This window comes from Aptenodytes patagonicus, chromosome Z, assembly GCF_965638725.1.
Source record: "Aptenodytes patagonicus chromosome Z, bAptPat1.pri.cur, whole genome shotgun sequence".
Taxonomy (NCBI): Eukaryota; Metazoa; Chordata; class Aves; order Sphenisciformes; family Spheniscidae; genus Aptenodytes; species Aptenodytes patagonicus.
In genome coordinates, this window is record NC_134982.1 from 20,392,202 (window position 1) to 20,413,679 (window position 21,478).

Below are 21,478 nucleotides of genomic sequence, written 5' to 3' on the forward strand. Positions count from 1 at the left end.
GTTGGGTGAGTTACTGACAATCATATAGCTGAGCTAGTCACCCAAGCGGAAAGAAAGAAACTTCTGAGACATAGTGTATCTCATCTAAAACAGACCAGATGAACCACATCCTAAAAGGAAGTGTGAAGGTATGAAGTAAGTCTTGGGTGACCAACTTGAATGAATATAGGTGACCTATGTCCTCCCATCATCTGTTCCTGAGTTCTCCATGAACACAATGGGGATAGCACTTCTCTAGCTCAAAATAATATTATGAGGATAAACATGTGAGGAACTGTAAAGCCCTCTGAAACTGTGATACTTATCACAATGGTACATGATAAAGATCCATAGGACTGTTGTAGATGGGTAGTCTGCCCCAACTTTGCAAAGCTGCTACAATGGCCTTCTGGAGCCACTGTGACTAAAAGCAAATGTCTGCTGTCCTGGTGCTGAGTAACATGTGTCCCACCTAAACGTGGTGACTAGAATTTTGACAACACCACTGAATTATTTCAGCAGAGATTAATTTTCAGGCTTTGCTCCTTCTCAAGTTATTGACGTGTACATGATCTTTGTCAATATTTAAGACCATGAGTTTACAACTCAGCAAATTCTTTACACTGTCTCCATTCAGTGTCTGTAACGACTTTGAAGGAAGCATTGGAGATGTAGTCTCTGGAGGCATCCAAAACTATCCACAACACTGACTGAAATCTGATTAATAGTTTCAGTCAAAAAGACATGAAGAGGGATAGGGAGAAATCAGAAAAATTGAATTTATTCATTTCCATGTTTTCTGAGTGGAGAGGGCTGGGGTTTTATTTCACTGTTTCAAGATCACATTCAGATACTTTTCAAAGCAATTACAAATTTTCTTTGCTTGTATGTTTTCTTTGATCTACAACACCTTGTCTAAGGGGAGGGCATTTACATCCAAAATTAATCTTTTTTTCTAGTAAATTACTCTAATAGTTCTATCAGAAATATCTCAAAAACGGACTCAATGCTATAAAAAGGTTACTATCTTTCAGCTGTTATTGTGTTCTGAATATGCCCAGTAATAGGCAACCTCAATTACTAAAGTACTCAACAGTAGCTGACGGTGCTTCCTTGTTAGCTGAGGTCTTCAGCATTTTGCAGGAGGATTAAACAATGAGATTCAGTTATGATTTATCTGTTCATTTCTTTGGGTGTAAAACTCATGTGGTTACAGGTGTCTGAAGCTGATTTAGAAACATCTCACAATCATCCATCACAGTATTTTTTCTGAACATATTTTGATACATTGACAATTTCTTCCAACATTCAATTGCTTATAGTAAGGTAATAAGAGTCTTCATAAGCCGGACTATATCTGTGTAACAATTATCTGGTCTTTTTGTTCATGAAAATTAGTTTCTCTTGCAGACAAGTAAACTGAATAGGAAACAGGATGATAAGTAACCCTCCAGCTTCACCACGCAATGCATTTGACTTATATGGTAAATGTTTTACCCCATATGCTATTCCCAAAGGTAAGAGTAAATCTAGGTTTCATTTCAAATAGTATATTCAAGACTTACAAAGATTTGAGAAACCTCAAGCTACAGTAGTTAATACTAATGATCATGTCACTTTCCAGATCATTTCTCAGAGTATCACAGGACATGACCTTAAGAGCTATACATAAATGAGTAGGGATAAGGAAGGAAAAGCAGCACAGACAAGCAGCATTACACAAGGATAATGTGTAATCAGATCTACATATGTCTCTGCTGCCCTCTCTCTTTCGTCCATCTTTGTTTTGACTCTCCTGTGCTTTCCTCTTATAGACTAGTGTTGAAGCCAAGTCCCTGATTCCATGCAAGTCATTGGTTCCAAGGACAGCATCCCAGTATAGCTGGGGTTTAATAAATCAGGAATTTAATAAATGCCTTCAAATGTAGCAATAGGGTACAAAAAGTATTTGTAAATATCAGCTGTTAGGTTAAAAATCCAAAACTTCTTTGGCCATATCTTGTCAGTGAGTGTGAAAAAACAACCATAATTGTGAAAATGCAGCCAGTGTGCAAATAATTTATTTTTTCTTTCAACTTCAGATGCTTCTATTGGATCACTTCAGTTAACACTGAAACAAGTAAAACTTAATGGATAGGAGTGACAGCAAGCATCAGAAACAAGACAGCTTAATAGCAAGGAACAACTTTTATGTGTAGTGTAGCCCTACAGCTCCATGGACCAAGACAGAGCTGCAAGAAAACTCCACTTTCCTCTAGCTGTCAGCATGGTACAAGGGAAACATGCTGCACTGCATTGCTTCACAGCCAAAATCATTCATTAAAACCCAGACAGCTCTAAATAACACATGGAGAATTATTTTGAACATCATTAGGAAGCTGGTTCAGTATCCTTCCATGATAAGCTGCAAAATTGAAGAGCCACATCTAGTTCGAGTTATGTAGAAGGCCATCAGCTTAGAATATATTGGAAGCAACCTGACATTTAGCACACTCAGTCCACGCCTAGTAAGCCTTAGGGAGAAGTGGAAATCTACATCCTGCACCTGGGATGGCCTTAGAAATTATAGGAGAGAATCCCATCATTAAAACCAAGGAGTTTTACAGAAGCAACTTACACCATTGTCTTAATAAGTCAACCTTTACAATCCCATGCATCAGGATTGTGTGCATGAATGCATGTGTGTAGGCAGAGGGAGGATGTGTAGGTGGCTGCTCTTTTAACTCTATTTTACGTAAATGCATAAGGTATGCACTTGCAAAAACACACTGATTAGACAGATAGTTAACTGAAATAGTTCAAACCATTAACTGAAATACTTGCCATAGAATTCTGATGAATTGATAAGCATGGGATACTTCCATATTTTCATCTGATTTCCAGGAAGGCCTTGTCCAGTCATCAGTTCACTGGTTTTGGGTAACCAGAGCAAGGAACAAATCTATTGCAATTTAAAATTCTGCTTTAGTTTTCAGAAAGAGTCAACATGCACCATTCAGTAGATTTGAAATGTTATCTACAATGTTTAAACAAGCTACTGGAAAATAGTCCCAGCAGAATATTTACTTATTTAGAAGGATCATTTCATTCCTTACAATGCTTTGAAGTACAGTTGCCTTATTGTCCTATCTAAACATGATAATAGCCTATCAGTATAAAACCAAAGCCCTTCAAACACATCCTCAGCTAAGTTGTAATAGTTCCAGGAAAATCAACAGCTATACTGCTTTACTCCAGCTGAGAATCTGCTCCTCTGTCTCCTAATATTCAAACTCCAGAGACGGATGTTTGCCCTCTGACTCTTACACCTCTTCTCACCCCAGCACTCTGGGAATTTTCCCTCCTCCTCAACATTCTCTCCACATCAAGAGTTTTGGCCAAAACTATTATTGCAAATAAGAAAAAGATGATGAGAAGTGTCTGGCTGTGAGACCACCTCCTCTTCAATCACTTATGTGTGGAGACAGAAGTGGTGAATGAGAAACAACTCATGAGTCCAACCACACACTGCAGTGCCGAATGTAGGACAATTCCACATCCAGAGAAAATCCTGCAGTTCCTCTGACCGCAGAACCACCCTCGAAGTCAGTGGAAGTTTGCCAAATGAGCACAGCTATACAAGAAGAGCACAGCCTAAGTATGCAGACATTTCATCATTTCACCTGAGAATCTGTAGCTGCACTTTGGACCATTTTCTCACGATTTATGTCCCAGACACGCAAAATCCCATCTTTCATTCCACCCCCTGTAGCAAGGACTTTGGACTGCCAAGGACACCAGTTCACAGCCTAAAAAAAAAGAAAACAGATGCCAGAACAGACTAGGAGGTTAGCTGAAAAAACAGAGTAGATTTTGCTTAAAAGCTTAGTTGGAAAAGTGAACTGCAACACCCAGAATGTATCTTTGGCTTTTTTCACCCTACACCATGCTCTTCCTCCATACACACACAGCAATATAGAATCCCAAAACTCCAAATGCTGTTTCCTTTGCTATTGCTTCACAGTAGCCTACACTGTCCCACATATGCTCATTAAATTCCAGCTTCTCTGCTTACCGTTCACAGGCTACAGATTCACACCTCAGTACCAGAAGAACTGAGCAGGACAGTGTCTTACCGCCTAAGCCAAGCCATCACAGAAGCCTAAGCAACGTGACTTACAGGGCTTACAAGAGACCTGGCTTCTTCTGAGATATTTCCAGGATATGCTTAAGGCCTAGACTCTACCTGAAGTAAAGCTACTAAGAACTGAATTCCACCTATTTCAATAACCTCCTTTGACCCTTTAGCACCAGCACTTCAGTCCAGCCTCAGACTTTTCTGGGAGGATAAACAGCTTATAAATGCTGGACTCCCCTGCCTCTTATTGCTGATATCTGTTCTCTCTTCCACACAGACTGGGACTTCATAAAGATGAAGAATTGAAGTGTCTCATTTCCAGTTTCTTACTTCGGATTCTTTGCTACCAGCAATGACATGAAAATATGGGCAGGAAGGCAAAAGAAACCTCATATTAAAAATAATTTCAGCAGAGAGAATTTTCCAAAACTCAAAAAATTGAAAGATGTTGTTTGTTAACTTGTAAGTGTTGTGCCACCAAAGTTTTCTGTGCAAAACTGAGGAGATGGCTGTAAATTTTATTTCTATTTGGCATTATATTTACAAAGGCCTACTAATTCAGTAAGATTTCCTGATCAAAGCCCTAGTAAACTTAAGTGTGACTTAGAATGAGGAGAATTGGTCTTAAAATTAACTGCATCACAGTCAGGGGAGAAGAAACTAATAGAAATCAGTGAGATAATTTGAATAATTCCCTAACTGTCCACATCAACAACGTGATTTCATGAGAGCAAATATAGAAAAGCAGACATTCCTTCTCCATATACCTTAACTGCTGAGGAATGAAGTATGGTTTTCAGTGGCTGTGACTGCAATTTCACACCAGGGTCACTAGGCCAGATATTCAATGTACCATCACTAGACCCACTTGCCAGCAACTGGTTGGTTAGTGACCATTTCAGGCTGCAAATGCTCTGTTTGTTTTGGCAAAGAGTCCCAACATGGTGCTGAGCAACCCGAACATCATGGTGATGAATAGATCCTAGTCGTGAACCACTGTAGATGAGAAAAGACAGCATGGGTTTAATGCTAAAGAAGGCAAGGTACCTCATCACACTGATGTTTCTTCAGCGGTTTCAGAAGCAAACCACATCAGAGTAAAATGTGTCTGCAGAACAACAGTATTTCAGTAAAAGGAAACACAAACCAACTATCAAAAGCACACCCTGACCGTAGAGGTGGCTGACAACAGAAAGGAGTCAAGCAGCTGCTCAGTTCAAGCCAGGCAAAATACCTGTTCTCTCTCACGGTTTTCATTTCCCTGAGGATATATTGCATTGTATGCCACTAATCTGCACCCTGTTCAACTGTCAAGCCATTTAATGTAAACTCTTTCCTGCTCTTCATGAAAAATAGTTTTGCAAGATGATTTTTGCCAAGGCCAGATATGACTCCATGCCCAACAAAGAGGCAGTGTAAAACTGCATTGCTCTGGGAAAGGGCTTACTAGTGAGTAACAGTGTGTTCTTTGGTTCTGTCCCTTCTCTTGTCCCCTTTCTCCCTCCCACTTCCAGGCTTAAAGAAAATCTGCACAGCTTGACACTGTTGCACTAATTGCCTGTTAGGAAATGGATGCATGGTTCTACAGCCAGTATCATCAGTCTACCAAAGGAAGGAAGAAATACCCTGCCTGGAAGCACAGCTACTGTTACAGCTTAGCTCCTGGATATGGGTTTTACACATCAACAGTAGAGTTGAACTGAAAATACTGAAAATACCTTGCAGCACATTTTCTTTTCCTGCCTTTCTATGAATATTACCTACATTAAACCTACGACAAAACAGAAGAGCTTCCTGCTGGAAATTCACACTTCCAACTATTCTGATGACACTGAAAAAATCAGCAAGTTCAATAGCATCTTTCTGGGTATCTGAGAAACAGATATCTGACATTACTGCAATAGATTAATTTAAGGCAATAATGACTGGAGACTTTCCCATACTGGCTCTTCCAAGATTTTTCAGATGCAAGTTGAGTGATTTGGAAGCTCTAAAAATGCACACACAAAACTGACTGACTGCAAGAAACATCATTCTATTGTGCTTGTATTACGGACTTGCCAAGCTCCTGAAGTTCACAAAAGCATGAAAGATTCCAACCATGCAGTGCTCCAGTGAATATTAAGCACATCTTTATGGAAAACACCTATGAAGATACATGGGAATATGTGCATTATATGCAAAGGCATCACAATTTGTATCCTGAAGATTTATATAGATTTTTCCTACTAAATAATAAGCAGAGAATCTAACCAAGAGAAACAGAATTGAATTGCCAGTGTTGGCCATATTAAGGTTTTCAGTAATTCTAGTGGTATGAGTGGGAAGGAACTGGGCTCCTGAGAATCCTGGCTGAAAGGACATTTTTCCACTTCGCATAAAAAGAAATCAGAACTATTTGCTTTTGACACAGAAGATGGCACCTGTTTTGCTAAAGACAAAGAGAAGCCAACAAAATTTTTGTGACGGGTTAATTTATGGTACTGAAGTTCATTTACAGGTTCATGATGATGTGTTGTTGGACTATTTTTAACCATAGAAATTAGTATGTAATCCCAAAGTATCAATTGTCCACAGTGAAGTTTACTGTAAGAATGCTGCTCTTATTTTAGTAACAATGAATATTAACTCCATGTCTTTTTTTTCTACATATACAGATATTTTAACTCTGCCCTAATGTTAGAATGAACTGGTTAGTTTCAAACCTAGCAAGAGAAATAAATGTAATCTCAACCTAATCTGTCAACCATAACTGTAGTTCACAGGTTCATGCTGAATTTTATCATCAATTTCTACTCAGAGAGATCTGTAATTTAAGTTTCTGCTGTTTTCACTCCTTTGGCCAAGCTGAAATGCAAATTGAAACTAATGCTTCCTGTAATAAGGTTATGCCACTTGGCATTGGCAGGATGTTTTAGCTGCATCCTTGTACCTTAACCCACCCAGCGTATCTACTCCAGCAACAGCATTTTATTAACTGGTTGTTCAGCTGGTATCCTTGTACCTCACTCCACCCCGCAGACCTAATACAATCAAAAGCCAGAGCATCTTGTGAAATCAAAATAAAACTACTCTAGTGTTCCTATCCAGAGATACTAGTCTCATTTTGAGTTTAACAATAAAGTCAGTCCACCTTTGCTATTATTTCTGCGTTTAAGTAAAACAGAAGACTATCACATGATTTTAAAATCAGAGAAGCATCCATCAGAAACAAGTCTCCCCTCAGCCCCTTCAAGTCTGAGCCAAAGATCTGAAACAGAAAGTGGGAGGAAAAGAAACACAAAAGAGTACACTTGATCTTTCCCATCTGGGTACCCATATTGAAATGATTCCTAAATATAAAATATTCACCAGCTAGTGTAAAATTCACCATTGGCAAAGCAAAGGTCAACCACTTCAGTCCTCCTCAGGTTGTGGATAACAATGAGCTGGCCTTCCCTCGTAGATACACAGCTAGAGAGGTGTGCAACTCTAACAGCTGTATTTCACTGTGCATCTGAAAAGACAGATGCAGTCTTGATATCAATGGAGTGGCAGTCTAAACTACATGCCCTTTCCCTGGCACCAGGCAGGCTATGATTTCTGGAGTCCAGACCCACTGGAGACACCACCATTTCAAGCTCAGGCTTTGCACAAAACCAGAGCCACAGCTTCCACATCCTAGTGAAATTCTGCAAGTGGTGACAGCTTTCTGGAAGAAAGGTATGAAACAGAGACTAAAGAGGCAGGCTAAATCCCCTTTGGCTGCTTTCCTGCCATACAGTAAATCTACATGTGATTTCTGAGACAACCGATAAGTAGAGGGACAGGGTAAATCACCTCTGAGCAAAGCCAATGAAAACAGCTAAAACAAATGTGACATTTCGTTTTGCAGCAGGACTCTTTCTGGGAATATACAATGCCACTCACCTGCTCAGAATATAATGATTCCAGCTCAGAGCTCCAACTACAGACAGATGACCAAACATATTTCTCAACCTCTTTTTGGTTTCAATGTCCCACAGCTGCCAATCCAAAACAAAGAAGAAATACAAATTTAACAACAGAAAGAAAAAAGATTTTTTTCTCTTCATTTGTTTGCAGGTAAGCCACTGCCCAGTTCTGATTCAACATATGGACAACCTCAAGCTCATTTATTTCACAAGTAAGACAAGAAGGAGTATTTCCAAATTTTGGCACCTATATGAGTGATGCCAAAGTCAGACAGGATTGAAGGGAATGCACATCTCTGAGTTTAAAGCTATTTATTTACATGTCAGTATTTGGAAGTCCATACCTGAAAGCACTGACCTTCAGTACTTTCAGATTGCTCACTCAGGACTGCAACAGGTAGGTCCCCATATTATCTAGCATCTCAGCCAAAGTTGCACAAAAATCTTTTGATAATAGGACTGTCCTACAACAGCAGGCTGAGAGGTATGTGTATAATCAGACTGAAGTCAAATTCTCGTGTGTGAATCCATAAGCAGAGTTTTGGCTTGAGTTCTCAAGGCATTGATCACTAGAGTGATCTTAGCAAAAGAGATACAAGAAAAAATAGCCTGTGCTGAGTAAAATAATTTAATGAAAGAGTTCCTTTTACTGGTGGTAAAAAAATCCAATTGCCTCTGGACAACTGAGTCATTAATTCACTCATCAGCTTTTTAGTGGCTTCAGAGAATCCATTACATATAGATAACACTGGATGTCACTAAGACGTTCAGTAAGGTGCAGCATGATACAGGAAAGTGCTATATACTGTCTCCAGCAGAGGTCTTCTGTAGTTTAGCCAATCTTTTTCATTTATTTCCTTAAAAAAAATCAGTATCAAATTGTCTTGTGGCCACTTTAGCTAAAAATGGAGAAAGATTAAAAAAGTAAATTATCTAGTACTTGCACTTCTCCATCACTGGTGCCAATTGCAAGGCAAGTTCCTTCTTTTATCCAAGCCAGAGATGAAATGTATTTGGAACCGGAATTCAAATCAATGCTTTCAATGGCTTGAAAGGTTCCTCCATTCCAGATGTGTGCAGCAGATCCTACAGCAATAGCAATGAGATTTTCAAGGCTCCAGTCCAGTATGTTTAGATCTAGAAGAAAGCTACTAAAAATTACTGCAAAAAAGTTGTAGGTAATAGGATGGGGTGAGAGGGAGTATGGTTTGGGCAAGAGAGGCTTTTTTTTTTTAACAGCTATGGAAAAACTTCAAGAGAATGCTTCTATGCAACCATTACTAGCAAGTATTCCTCCTACATGAAGGAGAATATCTCTTAACAAGCCAAGGGCTTTGTAAGGCTAATCTCCACAAACTGGTATGTTTGCACAGCAGGATCTGACTTACAGCCTCTCCACTAGAATTTTTTAATCTATCACCCTGCATTTTGGATCGCCACATCATTCGCTGTAATTTCTGCCACCAGAAATGAGGTTCCTCCACCAACAGCCACAGTTCCAAAAACACCCTTGTTCCAAGGTAATTCTTGTTATTGAGGAAGACATAGGAGCGTCTATATGCTACAGTCTGTCCTACATCCTTGGGTTAATGGTAACATTTACCATGCACGTGATAGGAAAAAAATGCAGAAAGCAATTAGGGAAATTCTGCTCCTCACCTCCAGAGCTTGCTCAACAAGTGTATGATGGAAATATCGTTTCCACTGCCCCTGATGCTGGGTGCATTGCACTTGCAGATCCTGGCAAAGCAAGTCACTACAGCGATTAGCCTCAGAACAGCCTGCTATGTCAGGTAGCCAGAAGACTTTGGTATACAACATTTAATACCAACCCAGGACATTCTCCCATGTCAAGGGAAATCCTCAGCTGTCCATTTAGGGCAGCTTAAAAGTCATTTTGCATGACCCCTGAAGCACAGAAGATTGTTACCATAGGCCGAGGTCTGACATACTTTGGTAACTAAAATCCCTTTGAAGAACAGCTGACTGTAGTAGTCAGCTCTTTGACTACAGTCCTGGTAGTTGCAGCCAGAAATAAGTATTAAGAAATCACTTCCAAAGACTTCTGCTAGTGCTGTTAGTCTTGGGACATACCTTGTGCACAATCAGTGTAAATCATACAAACAAACCTTTGTCCTGTTCATAGATATACATGAACACTTGCAAGGATATGTTGAAAAAACCTCCACAGGGACAACTACAAACACTTGCACATACAGAGTTGTTCGTTAGATCTTATGAAGTGTTAAAACATGTATTTGCTGCTGTAGACCAGAGATCCATGTGTGTTCACGTGTAACTTGTGCATGTTTAATTTTTGCCTGTGCACCACCAAAGACATAAGTGAGAATTTAGTTCAGAAGGTATCTATCATCCAAACCATAAACAATGTCACCGATGTCTCCCAAAATAAGAGATCTCAAAGTCTGATCAATAAAGTTGCTGCTGTGTTGACTGGCTGCTAGATATCCAAGGCTGATAGCTGAAACATTGAACTTAATTAAGTGGAGGTAAGTATATTGGTTTGATTTGAAAGTTGTATTGAGATCTATAGCTGACGGAAACTGCATGAGAGTTAGGTAGTATTGATTCTAGGGTTTGATCAGTCATGTCTCCATCCTGGGACAGGCAGTTTTCAAAGATGGATCCTCATAAGAAAAATGACATAATGCATATGTCCTGCAGAGTTTCCATTGTATGTGAAGGGGACACACCTTCACTATCTTTCTTGAAACATACGAATTCCCAATCTCTGCAAAAACCACCACACAGGATAAATTAACTTACAGTAATCATTGCGCAAGCCAGTAATATGAAGCCTCACTTCTGGCTCAAATGGTATGGAAGGCTTCACGATGGTAACAGCTCTAAACTCATTCTGGGTCCCCTCTCGGCATCCTGTATTTGAAGATTAAGCACACACAAATCAGTAATGCAAAACACCACCAGTTTTTCTCAGGCCTAAGCCTTTCACATTCTCACTATATTTGTCTCCCCATGGTCCAGAGGAGGCCAGAAGGGTCTAATTTATCCTGGGTAGGCTCAAAACACTAGACCACTAAACTAGGTGAAAGCCACCTTTTACCACTTCTTTCAAACCTCCGTGGATTTACTCAGCTAGAACAGAGAATATGGTCCACTATATTTTGTTTAAATTGTACCACAGCTCAATACAGAACGTGGGGTTTTTTGTCTTTTTCACCTTAGTTTTCTGTCAAAAGTTGTTAGTAGCAGAAAGTTTCATATGTGCTCTCCCACTTCAAAACCCCCTCAACACCAAAAGGTCTCCCCCATCAATACCTAACCACAGGAAAAGGTTTTTAAAGCACACGCACTTTGATCACAGCACACTAAGCTTGTGACAGCACATAAGCGAGAAACAAAAGCAAATACAAGTATGAGCAAGCAGAAGAGTCATCCTTTGTGGTCATTGTCTACATTATCCTGCAAGGACTCCTAAACATCATCGAAAAAAAGCCAGATCATTAGCACTATGAATCATTTAATGCTAGATTTTTATGTGTAAGAAATTATCTTGCTGTAACGTGCAGAGCAGAAAGCTGGAGATTCGCATTTCTGCGCTTTTCTCTGTGTTTTGACTTCCTTTTTGAATTATTCTCCAGAAAGGAGTATTTAGAATGAATATCAAAAGTTTCAGGGGCAGAAGACATTACTTACCTCTACAACTAACCTTCTCTGTTCAAAAAAATTCAACACTGACAAAGTTTTTGTACTCTGTAACTTAAATACACATATAAACATCCTATATGGAAGTCCAATGACAAATTGTGGAGAACTTATTTCACACAGTCCTTTCCTACTCTGTCCTCAATCTTCTCCCCTAATCCAAAACACATTTCTGCCAGACAACAAATGTTTCCCCTCTCAGCTGTGGTACCCCCTCTCTCTCCAAATAAAGACTGAAGATGAGCAAGAAGCAGGCCACAGTGAATTTCTTCCATATCTAAAATTTTGTGGAGTTAAACAAGCAAGCAGGCTCGCAAGAACAACCTTCTCAGACCTGCCCAATGGGACATGAAACACTGCATTTTAACCCTAAAAAGGTCTAATATCACTGAAATGAGATTTCTCTGTACAGAAAAATCTATATTTCTAATATCTAGATTTGTGGTTATTTTTTGAAAACTTTACCAAACCTTTCTGAACCCAGTCAAGTAAGATAATCCAGGAAAACTAAGGCACTTAATTGTAACAGTTGGATGAATGGCAACACTTCTGAAACACTGAAAATGTTTTTCTTCTTTAACATTGGTAGCCGGTATTGAGCAGTGAGATATAAAGGATGAAATCATCTCTGTAACTCATTTCAGATTTCTATTCTCTCATGAGTAATTCACCTACCGCAAATTCATACTGATGACACTTTCAGCTCTATTCACGTACTTCAAAGACACATGAATGTGCGTAGCAGGCTTTTTAATTAGTGGAAATTAAGGTTCATTACACCATTTTGTGTTATTTTGCTGGGGTACTAGCAGATACCACTGACTTTTGGTAGGATTTTGGCTTTCACGTGCTTGTGTCATTTCTCAAAATGAGACTCAGGAAGTGGTAAGTAGTCAGTACTGTCACACCAGACCACTTGATCAACAAGTAGGTGGGTGGAATAAAACCTGGTATTCCTGACACCTGTATTCATTTGCCATCAAGAAAAAAAAATACTGTGGCTAACCCCTATACTGTTACTATTGACTACTCTGAAATGAGTCTTATTTGCATGGAGAAGAGCAACAAAGGAATATATAAATCTATCACATAGCCCCCAACTTCTTCTACAGGAGCTGAACTCCAGATTCATAAAGAAGCTGTTTCTCACTGTTTTTACATGAGCATGAATCAGGCCTTCACTGGCAAGAACACATCACACATAGAAATAGCCAGATCACCAAAACAAATCATCTGCCCAAGACAGAACACAACAAAATATTGGTCTGATATTTAATGAACTGCCTCATACTCAAATAACTCTGGGAATATCTGTATTATTTCACGTTAGCTCCTCACATCCTACCTGTTTTCCAATCGCCTGATCATTCACACTCCCTTATGCTCATTCATTCCTAGGATACCTTTTGGAGCAAATTAATCAACTCCCTCACAGAAGAAACCAGAGGCAGTGCCAGGAACAGTTTGCTCCAGCTACCTTTCCCTACAGGTAGGAGCAACAAGACCCCACCATCTCTGCATGTCTGCACGCTCATGTACCCAACAGTCCATACGATACATATCCTGTGCCCATTCTGCAGCACAACCCCACATTATTTGTAGGGTTCTGAAACTGAAAAGCTGAAAGGAAATTAAAGTTTTAGGGCCACCAATGCATCAGATAGTGCCCAAAGGAGAGCCAGTTTAAATACTAGCAGTTAACCACACTGGAAGAGGTAGAATACTATCTCTTCGCAGGCGGTGGGAACTCTAGAAGCAGCCCCGAGCACTGTAGATCTCAGCCACTTCATATTATTCTGTAACACTTGCTGGAACAGGTAGATGCACTTGCTCTTCCAGTATAGATGCAGCCTGCTGTACCTTACTGTTCAGTGTGCATGAGAATATTTGCTATATTGGAACATACCTTTCCAGATGCAATTGGTATTTTCACAGACCTTCATGTCACCACTTTCTGCAATGCTATATCCAACCTCCTGGACCACTGGAAGCTGAGAAGGACATTTCTGCCAATACATTGAAGTGAAAACATGACTGAATGAAGAAATCTGTCGAAAAACGTATTTAAGCATTATGGGTAACACAACTCCCATCAAAGGACTCAACACTTGTTACATAAAAGCTTCAAAATAGCTTGTCTCTTGGATGGGAGATCAGCAACAGACACAGGATATCAGTGTCCAAATCATGACCTCTAAGTTGAGCCACCATCTTTCCTTCCATAAAAAACCAATTCACTGCTAATGATCACACAAACTTTAACAAAGTTGTTTGAACAAAGCCATCTTACCAGTGGAAGAGGTCCCAGGCCCTGTACCTCTGTAGGTACTACCACAGGTCACCTGCCAAACCTTAGTGCCCTCTTGCCCTCTTCTGAATTGGCATTTGGGCTAATTTTACCAGCATACAATGCTGTGTTTTCTGCATGCAGACAGTAAGTCCGATGCCTCAGGCTTGCTCTATGAGAAGATCGGTTTTGTGGTGCACATGCTGCAGGGTCATTGATTCCAGCATGAGAACTACTGGATATCAGAGTTCTCTCTCAAACCAGGGTCCCAGAGCCTGGACTCCATGATCCCATTCTTAAACCAGTATTATAACATGAAACTGAAAATATATACAAGGTGTCCCAGAGTAATAAGATTTTTTTAATTACATTATCATTTCCTTGGGTGTCAAAGAAACAGAAGATGCAGCAGACAAAGATAAGAAAAGGGAAATCTGAATTGTTATTGGAACTTTTTCTTTTTTCAAAAAAAATTAGCTTAGGCCTTTAGCCAAGATTCAGGCAAAAGCTCAGATCAGCTCACACAGGATATGAATGTCTTCATCAATCCCTAGTAATATGCATTTCTTCATAATGTTCGCTGAGTGGAATGCTCTGATGCCAGTTGTCTGTTTGGTCTGTAATTCTTTATTTACAGTCAGGTGGAAATGCAGCTGATGTTTTTACCAGCCACTCAAGATCAGTATGTTCTTCCTCCAATGTCTGTGAAATCTATCCTTCCAAGCACACTCAGTGTTACTATTCTTCAAAACCCTGTTGCAGTCATGATAAGAAATGTCTTAAAAAAACATAGCTGGAAAAAAAGTGTTCCTCCTTTATGTATCCCAGCTGTTCTACAGCAGGCCTTCAGCTTTGAGAGGCACTTTCTGTATGATTTATATAGACAACTTGGCAGAAAGCTAATCAGATTGCTTGGATCTGTGTCCCTCTACAATAAGCGCAGACATTTCTGTGGAAAACCAATTGTGTATACAAGGAAGTAATCTTTTGGCCCACAAAGAGAACACACACATTCACTGGAATGTGAGAAGATTTTATTTTCAGTGCATCCCACCCCTTTATGCTACCAGGCGGCACAAATTAAATAGTCATTAATTACTATATCTAAGAAGATTAATAGATTTTCGTATGGTTTTAGCCAAGACTGATTTCCAAATGGTTTTAGGAAGAACTTGGGTTTTGGTCATCCCACAATGTTATCTCAAAGACCCCCACATCACACTTTTAGGAAATGGTTGTGGTCCTTGATGTAGAACTCTGAATATCTTAGTTCTAACTCAACTCCTGCTTGTAAATTACAGTGTCATTCTAGGTAAGTCACTTCACTGTGGAGATGAAAGACTGAAAGACTGACACACAGTTCATATTGGGACCAGTACTGTTTAATATCTTCATCAATGACATAGACAGTGGGATCAAGTCCACCCTCAGCAAGTTTGCAGATGACACCAAGCTGAGTGGTGCAGCCAACACGCCAGAGGGACGGGATGCCATCCAGAGGGACCTGGACAAGCTCAAGAAGTGGGCCTGTGTGAACCTCATGAGGATTAACAAGGCCAAGTGCAAGGTCCTGCACCTGGGTCGGGGCAGTCCCCAGTATCAATACAGGCTGGGGGATGAAGGGATTGAGCGCAGCCCTGCCGAGAAGGACTTGGGGGTACTGGTGGATGTTTTCATGCTGGACATGAGCCAGCAATGTGCGCTCACAGCCCAGAAGGCCAACCGTATCCTGGGCTGCATCAAAAGCAGCGTGGCCAGCAGGTCGAGGGAGGTGATTCTGCCCCTCTACTCTGCTCTGCTGAGACCCCACCTGGAGTACTGTGTCCAGCTCTGAAGCCCTCAGCATAAGAAAGACACGGACCTGTTGGAGCAGGTCCAGAGGGCTGCCACAAAAATGGAACACCTCTCCTATGAAGAAAGGCTGACAGCTGGCGTTGTTCAGCCTGGAGAAAAGAAGGCTTCAGGGAGACCTTACTGCAGCCTTTCAATACTTAAAGGGGGCTTATAAGAAAGATGGGGACATACTTTTAATAGGGCCTGTAGAGATAGGACAAGGGGTAATGGTTTTAAACTAAAATAGGGTAGATTTTTTACACTGAGGGTGGTGAAACACTGGAACAGATTGCCCAGAGAGGTGGTAGATGCCCCATCCCTGGAAAGACGGGGCTCTGAGCAACCTGATCTAGTTGAAGATATCCCTGCTCATTGCAGAGGGGGTGGACTAGATGACCTTTAAAGGTCCCTTCCAACCCAAACCACTCTATGACTAAGAGTGAAGACAATGACATGTAGTCATCTTTTAAAAGATGTTACATTTTAAGGAAGGAAGAATGTTTTACATACTTTAATTCATAGAAAGTTCTTATCATCTCACAAAAAAGTTTTATTAATTTTCTCTGTGGGGTAGATTCAACTAAGATTACTAAACCCATTGAGCTGTGTATTTTAACAATCCTAAAACTCACAGACTTTCCAGTCAGACCATGGAAAGGGGCAGGAAGGAAGAAAGGACTGTTGTTGAAAGGACTTTCCAGACTATTTTGCTTATTTAGAAAGCAAAGTGATTGACCCGAGGACCAGGTTTCCCAGAATGATGTAAAAGCACGGTCTTTTTGCAACATCCAATGACCTTCAAGAGTACAATTATTACAACATATCAATCAACAAGCCTGTTAGCCCACCTGTCCTGACACTACCTCCTTTTCTTAGAAGTTGAGCTTGATACCCTCACAGAAACTTAGTAATAATTAAGGATTATTAACCGCTATAAGCAAGGACATTGAGTATGCATCTCTCAAGCATCCTTACTCAACAGTTATGGTCAAAAAAGTCATCACGTCAAAACAGCTATCAGCATCTTCAGTACTGACCTTGCAACTGGTGCAATCAAGGAAAGGAGAGCACACGAAAAAGCGTGGTCACTGCCTAAAAGTTTACAACTTAATATATGAACAGTTACAATTAGATAGCACTAAAACAGAGAGGTGTTTTTGAGTGTAATGTTACAGTAATAACTTTTACTAATATAGACAAGTATCACCATGCTTCACATGAGAAGTCAATTTTCAAGAAGTTAGTGAACAGAAACAGGTGGGTGGGTGGAGCATAGGTTTATTTAAGATGACTAAAAAGCAATGCATAATACCTAAAAAGAAAAAAAAAATGGTGTATCAGTGTCCACTAGGAAAAATGAAGGGATAAAGTGTACAGCAGTAGAAAACAACATCTAAATGGGAAGTGATCTGAAGTCTTTGTTTCACATGTTAGGCAGACTCCATGTGTTCTTTCATCCTTGGCCAAGAATCTGACCTTCTATTGTCATGACAAAAATTTTATTCTCAGAAAGCTACTTTTTGGCAAATTTTTCATAGCACCTCGTTCCGTCTGTGTGCAAAATGAACAGCTACATCCTGCACAACTGAAGAAATTATCTTCTTCACACAGTGTTTATTAAAGCAAGTGGAAAACTGAGTCATTCATGCTTTTCATACATTTTTTTTTTTTCACAATATATGTTTTCCCTCAGAGGTAACAAACGTATCTTGAGGGCTTCATTAGCTTGGTTTCGATTTTAGTTTGCAGGACGACAGCCTGGAGGAAGGGGAGAGAAGCTGAATCAAATAAATGACGAAGCAATTGCTCCTGACATTTCTCTAGCAGACATTTCCTAAATGGACCTCCTCTTGTTACTGTTCTCCATGTCAGTAAGGTAGTATCTGCATAACAGATTCTAGGCCAAAGATAAGGTAAAAAAAACACATCAGGAAAGCAAATACCCTACTTGTGCATTTGAATGTTGCATTACTCACCTGTTTGTTTCCCATTTCAGCTCTCCTGTTATTCCTCCCTTCCAAGCCTGCTGCAGCATGTCTGCTAGGCAGAGTCACAACAGTTTTTGTGATGGAGAGTTTCTTAGGCACCTGAGGTGTCACTGGAAAAACAATTTTAATGGAAACAATACCTTGAAAAACCATTCACAGGGATATTTGTCAAGTACTCTTCAGAATAGCACTGATTTCGTAGTAGCAATACTCTAAAAGCAGATCTGACACACTAAGTGGGACAATGCAAATACCGACATTTGAACCAGTCACCCTGCTTTCCTTTTGTCAGTGAAGAGAAAGAGACATTTCTACAGCACTATTCATCTTATCCTAAAAGAGACATCTAAAAAAGGTCAGATTGATCATTTCCATTAAAAGAGTGCCTGTTTACTACTGCAGCTCATATCTAGCCTTAGATTTGTTGACTGGTTACACAGGATCCCACCCCATAGGAGATCAATATCTGATTTCCCAGAACCATACAGGCTTTCACCACTGCTAGTAGAGACAGCATGCAGGACTTTCTGTTCTAGAAACTGAAGCAGGGAAGACTTCACCTTGTTTTAGAACCTGAGTTTCCTAGAGCTGGGCATGTATTATTGAATAGCTCTGCTATTCTGCTTAGCAGAAGATAGAATTACACTTTCTGACCAACAGCCATAGCATTGTAGGAACACATCCTGAACACTAAACAGCATCTTTTATTTGCTCTCTAAAGATTTTAATTATTAATCAAGAAATGAGCCTTGTTTAGTTCCCTAGATCTTCCAGGAAGCTCTTCTTGTACCTGCAGCATGTAAACCCTTCCCCACTTTCCCCTAGCACTGCTGGAAGTGGGAGTCAGTGAGTTCAAAGGCTCATTTAACCCTTCCTCAGCTCCCTCTGTTGACGGAGAGAAACAGCCTCCCCTAGAGTCAGTTCTTCTCCAGACCAAGTCAGAGTACTGCAAGTTTGATCTGTGCTCTGAATGGCCCTCAGATAAGTCTCTCCCTAAGGTGAGTTGAGTGTGAGCGTCCCTTGGCCACTGTCCCTTTGTCAATACCTGAAGCCTTACGCATTGGAGGAGAGACAATAACACAAGGCAGGCTTCTCCTTCAGTGAGCGTACACTATACCACAGCTGTGTATAAGGCAAAGGAGAAGCAGAAGGAAGGGGAGAGGCCTGTATGAATTCTCCTGCTCTCCTGTCAGTTATCGTTAACCATTCCAGCTATGAAGGTGCAGCAACAAACCCTGTGCATTGTTACAGCCCAGTGCAACTTATCCCCAGTCCAATACAGCCCCCATCATAGAATAAAAAAGACTGGTCTGCAACAGGCATTGCTTGGCTGGGGATGAAACTTTCTTTTCTCCCTTTCCTTTCACCCCTCCTTGATGTCAGCTGTCTGTATGACCTGCTGTCCTAGGCTGTCTGCGCATTGGTAACAGGAACCTTGGGCCCAGCTTTCCTCTCATGGCAGCACTGTACTCCTGCTGAGAGGATGCTGGCCCTGAGCTTGCTCTGCCTGTGAAGGTCTGCACAGGCTGCTGCTGCAGCACACTGCCATACCCAGAGCCCCTGACAACTGGGACACGGGGGAATACCAGCCCACACCTTACACTAATTCCCCATACCAGGTTATTTCAGAAGTCCCTCCATGAGGCCATCCTCTATACGAAAATGTGCCTTTGCACCTTGTCTGACCTGGAGCATTGCCAGGTGTGCTGATGAGCTGCGGCCCCCCGGAGGCACAAAGAGCGGTCACACAGCAGGCCCTGTGTGGCTCTTCCGCGCCGCCTCTTGCGTGCAGCTGCTGCCATCTTGTGACAATAGGGCTGCTCGCCACCGGAGCCCTGGCCGCCAGCTTCCTCTTAATGGAACTCTTAAACCTGGAGTACGTGGTCCTTTCTGAGTCTGGGACCTGCACAAGTGAAAGGAGACAAAACACCACAATAAGTCATGACTTAATATCACTCTGTCCCTTCAACACTGTTTAAAGTTTTCCTCCGCCACGCCGTGTGGGCTCAGCCCACCTCAGAGCAGCAGGCCATGGAAATGGATGTTGGGCTGAGGATGGCTCCAGCAGTCAGTCACCTGGGTGGAGAAAAGGGGGGGGCGGGGGGAACAGAAAGAAACAAATGCTTCTGGTCAGAGAAGTACCCCTGAATCAACTGCCACATAGAAAGACTGTGGCAGAGAAGAAAACTAAATTGGTGTCATTCATGCACTTAGGCTACAGCACTGGCCTTTGAAAGACACAAGGCATCTTCAGACATTTAGCGTAGGATCCTGGGTCTGGTCTTTCCTGAGAGATGGGCATTTGGGCAAACCCATGGGCTCTCTGAAACCAGGCTCGTTTTCTGATCTTCACCCAAAGAAGAACTTAGCTCACTTCTGATTTCTGAATCTTCTCACCAGTGCTGTGGCTTGCTCATGTTATTATTTTGTATGTTATCTTACACTTTTTAATACATTAAGGTATAGTAAACAAAGAGTAAATGACGGATTTATGTGTCTTACTTTCAAATTCATTCATAGAGCAATTTGTGTCAGAAAAACATAACACATAAAAATGTATCAAAATTTGAAATGTAAGAACCTAGCTAATATTGAACACAAAATCTTGTTTTTCAGATAGTTTTGAAGCAATGTTTTAGGGAAAACAGTGAAAGTAACAACAGTAAGGAAGCACAGCAAGTAGAATAGGCTTCTGGATCATTATTAGGTACTCCAGTAAATATTTATAACATATTGTCTTGGGTTTTTTTTATTTATTTCTGAAATAATATTAGATGAAAATTACAAGCTGTTGAGACGTAACTTAGACACCACGATTTTGCATGGATTTTCTGAAATCCAACACATTCAAACTTGCTTTTAAAGTCAGCATTAGTCACCTGTGTTTGCTTATTGAGTACAAGTTCACTTCAGCACAGAAGTCTGTGCCTTTTCTGCCCCCCACCACCGAAACACCCCGCTCACAGGCCTCACTGCCAGGCAGAGATCAAGCCTCACATGTCCTCAGATCACAGGAAACACCCAAACAAATACTGAAATTTCACAGTGTTTCCCAAGCATCTGTTACGTAGAACTGTGTGAAACTCTCTATATAGTCTTGTTAAGCAAAATGAACATGGACCTTAGCTAGAGAACACTATAGAAATGGTTGAACATACTACTATGATATTGTACAAATCAAGGATAGTTGAGGTAATATCAAAGTCACTGAAAAGCAACAGACCCCTAGATTCCAGGTTTTACCTTCAGAAAGTCCTGTTCTATTTTCATCCTTTAAAATATAGTCTCTAAGTGCAGCAAAAAAATCAGAGTGATAAGAAAAACAACTGAGACAGAAATCACTCTTGAATGGTGGTTTGGACTAGGAGGAAAAGAAAGTTAGCAGAGACTGACAAGCAACATGGGCTGAAAGACAAGTAATAGCTTAGAAAAGCCCAAGAACAGAAACATGAGGAGGACAAAACAAAATCCTGAAGCTGAGAGGAAGAGAGGGACTAGCAAATGGACAGAAAGAAAGAGAGAAGAACTGAGCAAGGGAAGACATGAAAAAAGACAGAGAAAATACTGTTTTTTCCGTAACTGAGTTGTAACCGCTACCTGTTAATGTACCTTCAGAAACCAAGAGCAACAGGCAAATATCTTTAAAATACCAAAC

At 40.7% G+C, this 21,478-nt stretch overlaps 1 protein-coding gene across 1 annotated transcript in view; it reads right to left on the reverse strand.

The window, feature by feature from the left end:
- Positions 1-21,478, reverse strand: part of CDC20B (cell division cycle 20B) — a 37,260-nt gene that overhangs the window by 976 nt on the left and 14,806 nt on the right. Inside the window, exons 4-12 of the mRNA XM_076362856.1 lie at positions 19,510-19,726; positions 17,812-17,933; positions 13,622-13,721; positions 10,816-10,926; positions 8,969-9,165; positions 8,006-8,100; positions 4,864-5,092; positions 3,642-3,767; positions 2,803-2,920 (exon numbers count right to left, since the gene is read on the reverse strand). Coding sequence (XP_076218971.1) covers positions 2,803-2,920; positions 3,642-3,767; positions 4,864-5,092; positions 8,006-8,100; positions 8,969-9,165; positions 10,816-10,926; positions 13,622-13,721; positions 17,812-17,933; positions 19,510-19,726 — 1,315 coding nt within the window. The remainder of the gene's footprint in view (positions 1-2,802; positions 2,921-3,641; positions 3,768-4,863; positions 5,093-8,005; positions 8,101-8,968; positions 9,166-10,815; positions 10,927-13,621; positions 13,722-17,811; positions 17,934-19,509; positions 19,727-21,478) is intronic.